Source organism: Hydra vulgaris, chromosome 09, assembly GCF_038396675.1.
Source record: "Hydra vulgaris chromosome 09, alternate assembly HydraT2T_AEP".
Classification (NCBI taxonomy): Eukaryota; Metazoa; Cnidaria; class Hydrozoa; order Anthoathecata; family Hydridae; genus Hydra; species Hydra vulgaris.
The window spans coordinates 37,520,001-37,525,000 of NC_088928.1; the positions used below are offsets into that span (position 1 = coordinate 37,520,001).

The window sequence follows — 5,000 nt, forward strand, 5'->3', positions numbered from 1 at the left end:
ATATATCTGCACAACTTCAGTTTGATGAGTTTCAAAATTATTCGCAACAAAAGTATAATGTGGAAAAAGTATATCCAAGTTCTAATAAGGACACAATAAATACCGTTGTAGAACAGTGTGATGGTGATACATTATTAGCACTTATGAAACTTGAAGATGGTGACTATAAAAGCAAATCCTTATCAGCAAGTACTCCAGAGTGTTCTTTTAATGAATTTAAAGCAGCATTAGTATCTTGCGGCTACAACATAGAAACCTTCAATGATAATTACTTGCATAAAATGCATCTTAATTTTGTCAAAAGTGGAAAAGGAAGCGGTACAACATTGCTGTATAACTGGCATGAAGATAATGAAGAAAAAGTTATTTTTGTATATGTATCTATTCCTTCAACTGCAAAAAAAAGAGATATCACTAGTAATTTAAAAAGGAACTCTTGGGAACTGATTGTCAATGGTAAAATTTTAATTAGTGGTAATCTTTTTAATGCAATAAAAGTTGATAGCTCATTTTGGTCTATTGATGAACCTGGTTTATTATGTATGACAATTGAAAAAATGGATGTTGAAGAAGTTTGGGAGGTAAGATAATGATTTATGTATTTATTTTGACAAAAATATAGTATTAGTATTAGTTGCAAAAAGAAAGTATTTGAAGCAATTTATAAAAAGATGTTGAATAATATGAATATGTAAAAAATGATAATTATCATAATTATGAATAATTGTTATATTATAGTTTTAATATTTTTCTTATAATATATGATGTAATTTCATTTATATGTAGATAAAGACTAATAATATATGATGTAATTTCATTTATATGTAGATGCTAACATTTAAATGGTAATTGAAATCCATTTCTAATTGAAATCCATTAGTTAATATATGCCAAAATCCATAAATATTTGTTATAGTTTTAATGTTTTAAAAATAAATAAACTTTTTCTTTAGTGATGTATTGTGCAACTTTAAACCAGCAGTAAAATGTGTGTATATTTTCTTACTTTAATTTTGTATTAAGTTTTTGTACAAAAGTTTTAGTTGAATTAGTAGAGTTCAAAAAAAAAAATTGAATAATGACATTTACAGCAAAATAAAAAATTAAGTTAGTCAATTTTCTTATTTAGGTTCTTTGCAAATGAAAACTTGATGTTTTCAACTATATGAACTTTATTGATTCTTTAAAAAAGTTATTTAAAGAGATAATTGTCACAAATAACAGTTGTCTGCTTTAGACATCTGTGATATCTAAAGCAGAGAAATTGCCATTCTGTTTACCCTTTCATGGTGTTCTGTGTCAAAGCAGTTTTGACACAGAACACCATGGAAGGGTAAGCAGGAGGGAATTTCCAAATTACAAGATAGTAGTATTAAGTTTACATCTGTAAAAAATGAGTGTTTTTATTGAAGCACTATGATCCTGGCCTGACCTGAGACATTTGTTACACCAAGTAATAAATGGCCACGACATTCAATATGTCAACTCTTCATGTTCCTAATATAATAATTATATTCACTGAAAAATATTATCCTGATAGGATCACTTGCCTCCCCCTGGCCCATTTATTTTAAAAACAGTCAAAAAATGCTTTTATTTGGAAGTTTTAGAGAAAGCAATAATATGAAAATTTTGAACTGATTTTTTTTTTTATTATAGAGATATTGATCTATATTTTTAAATAAAAATGGTAGTTGATTATGCAGAATTAAACTGCTTTTAATTAAAAACAGAGATGAACAAAAGGAACTTAGGTCAAGAAAAAGTTTTTTTTTGTCTTATTGGAGAAGCTAAACCAGTATTATCAGTTAATTTTTTATTTTACTCAAATAAATTGCTGTGCAGTATAATTTTTATTTGCAAACACTTGTACTTTATATATCTAGTGATAATAATATAGTTTTATTACTATCATTTTTGTATACTGCAAAGTTCATAATGGATTTATATATTGTGTAGCCATTAAACATTTATATATTGTGTAGCCATTAAACATTTATATATTGTGTAGCCATTAAACATTTATATATTGTGTAGCCATTAAACATTTATATATTGTGTAGCCATTAAACATTTATATATTGTGTAGCCATTAAACATTTATATATTGTGTAGCCATTAAACATTTATATATTGTTAGCCATTAAACATTATTTTTTAATCTACATGTAATATTATGAGTTTTAATAATTTTCAACTACAAAATAATTGATGCCTTAGATAAGAAACTTAAAATAAATACTGGAATAAGTATTGAAATATGTATATAATTCACAGTGATAAACTTTTTTTATATTGTTAAGGTATGCAACTTCCAGCTGGAATGAATATACTGAAAAACTTATATTATACATTACATTAAATCTACCCTGCCAACAAATGTGAAAAAGTCTTCAATACTGTATTGCTTGCCTAATAGCATGAAACAGATTCAGTTTCAAAAGATAGCTAGCGCATTTTATTCATGATTAAAGTTTCTCGGAATAAAGGTGGGTTTCCAATAGTTTCTGAAAAAAACTTTAAAAAGCATCTTAGTAATTTGGAAAAAATATTACAATGTAAAAAAAAAAATGAAACGAGAGGATCAACTTCAGATTTAGAAAGATTTAAAAAAATAATTTTTTACAAAAGATCAAAAATAGTGTTCTGGATTGGTACACCAAATCTTGGAGATATTATAATGATAGAGAAGAAAAGATTAGATAGAAACAAAATTGAAGAGTTAATGTTTTTGAATGATCAAGAAAGCAATAGAAAGTTTATTCTGGGAATTGAGGATGAAAAATTTGTAGAATGTCTAGAAAGAGTGTTAGTGTTAAAAAAAACTTTAAAAGAAAACACAATACTCTTGAAGTTATAGCAAATTTAGAACAGGAAATAATTGTAGATGAAAATGATACTAAATCATTAAAGATTCAGACTTTGAACCTAAGGACTGGACAAGGAGAAAAGAAACAAATTTTATAAAATCGTAAACAATCCAGACATGATATTAAAGCTCCTTTAAAAGCCTCAAAATATCTACCTATCATTCATTTTGATGGTAAAACATTATTTGAATTTAAAAAAAGAAGGCACCTTCCTCACCTGAGGAAGGCGCCTTGCATCTTCCTCAGGTGAGGATCAGTATAAAGGTGTAAAATCTCTTTGCAAAGTAATAAATCTCCTTGAAACTCATATAAACATTGGAGGGTTATGCTTTGATACATCTTCCAGTAATACTGGTATTGGAGCTAAAAAAGGTTTACTTCTTAGAATTGCAAACTATCTAGATATCCATTCTTTATTTCTACCTTAAGGAAATCATGCATTAGAACTGAATATTGTTCATTTTTGGAATACTGTGACACAAAAAAAGACTTCTGGACCAGACAATCCTTTATTTAAAAAGATCTAAGATACATTTGAAACTACTGATTTTGATTATGATACTAATAGTTTTTGAAAAAAATCATTAGTATCATAATCAAAAATTTTTTTTTAATTATCTGTTGGAACTAGAGAGCTATGACTATTTCCATACTAATATACGCATCTATTATAATTATATTTTTTTGGCTTATCGCTTTTTTATTTCTTCATATTTAATATTTATATAATTAACTTTTATCTATATTGCGTGATCTTTTAGTATCATTATTGCGTATCGCTATGCAATTTTTATCACTATTAAACATTATAAGCCTTCTTAATCATCACACAGAATGCAATCTGAGACACCATGGGTTGGTATACTGGTTCTGGGTATGTATTAGAGAGGTTTCCCTTGGAGCCATAGCTCAGAGGTTTATTCATGCAGAGGTGCAGTATTGGTGTAGTGGTAGAGCGCTCACTTCATAAGCGAGAGGTTCTGAGTTTGATTCCCACTACGTCCCTGGTAGTATCGTGCTCAACTTGTTTCTCCTAGCAGCGGCCTTGTTTTTCAAAGTTTGTGTTTCGGAGTTATAGAGTTGAGAGAGGGTTATAACCACAATAAAGTAGCCTCCTCATCTGTAGTGGCCTTCATGGCCTTGGGGAGATGAATTACTATTAAAAAAAAAGTGTTTCATCCGTCATGGGTTCTTGGAGGTATAACTACTTTGTCAAACAGATCTTTACACTGGTCCCTTATGTTACTGACCCTAGTCCAGGGCATTCCCTGGTGAGATCTTATGTCAGAGATTCTCCATGCATAGGTTTCTAATCCATCATGGGAACTTTGATATATGACTGGCACTTCTCAGATTGTTTTTAGTTTATAATTCACCCTTGTAATATGACTTGACATAACGCACAGGAATAACTTACACATCATACTTTATAGTCATATTAAAAATCAGTATATTAGTGAGATTTGTGGCACGTTATGACCGTTTTATAGGCATTATCATAATTAGATTATCTGGTTATTTGATTAGGATTAGAGTTCTATTAATAGCTGTTGGGCTATATACTTTTCTCTGGAGCATGTTTGTAGCCAATATAATTGCAAGAATTTTTTATTTGTTTGATGATTGCCAAGTCACTTTGTTATTGTGAGCTCAGCTATGTCTTCAATTAAGATCTTTTTATTTTTCTTGAGAGCAGATTTGTTTTCAGTTTCACATCTGACAGGTACCATAATTAGTTGTCTACTTTTTGAAAAAAAAACTTTTTAACTTATCAAATATAGTAAGAAACTTATCTATCTTTTTACTTTCTTTTTTTATTATATTTAAATTATTTTTGTATTATATCGGCTTCAAATCTTTATGTGTATTTTTTATACAATATATTATTGTTTATACTTTTTAGACTAATTGAATATATTTTTTGCGTGTGTTTGTCTCTATATCCACATTATTTTCTAAAAATTATTGATACTGTCTAAATTTGCAAGGGTGTGTGCGTGTGGGTATTTGGCTTTTCAAAAGTGAAGTTTCAAGTGGTGATAGAAAAAAGTTGAGTTGTTGCTTTTTTGTTTTTTGGAGATATAAAAATTTGGAAACCACGAGCTACCATCATGCAAGAACTCTTGAAAA

At 28.4% G+C, this 5,000-nt stretch overlaps 1 protein-coding gene across 1 annotated transcript in view; it reads left to right on the forward strand.

Annotated features, from left to right (window-relative positions):
• Positions 1-5,000, forward strand: part of LOC100201735 (uncharacterized) — a 31,384-nt gene that overhangs the window by 12,838 nt on the left and 13,546 nt on the right. Inside the window, exon 2 of the mRNA XM_065805591.1 lies at positions 1-581. This exon is cut by the window's left edge and continues 147 nt beyond it. Coding sequence (XP_065661663.1) covers positions 1-581 — 581 coding nt within the window. The remainder of the gene's footprint in view (positions 582-5,000) is intronic.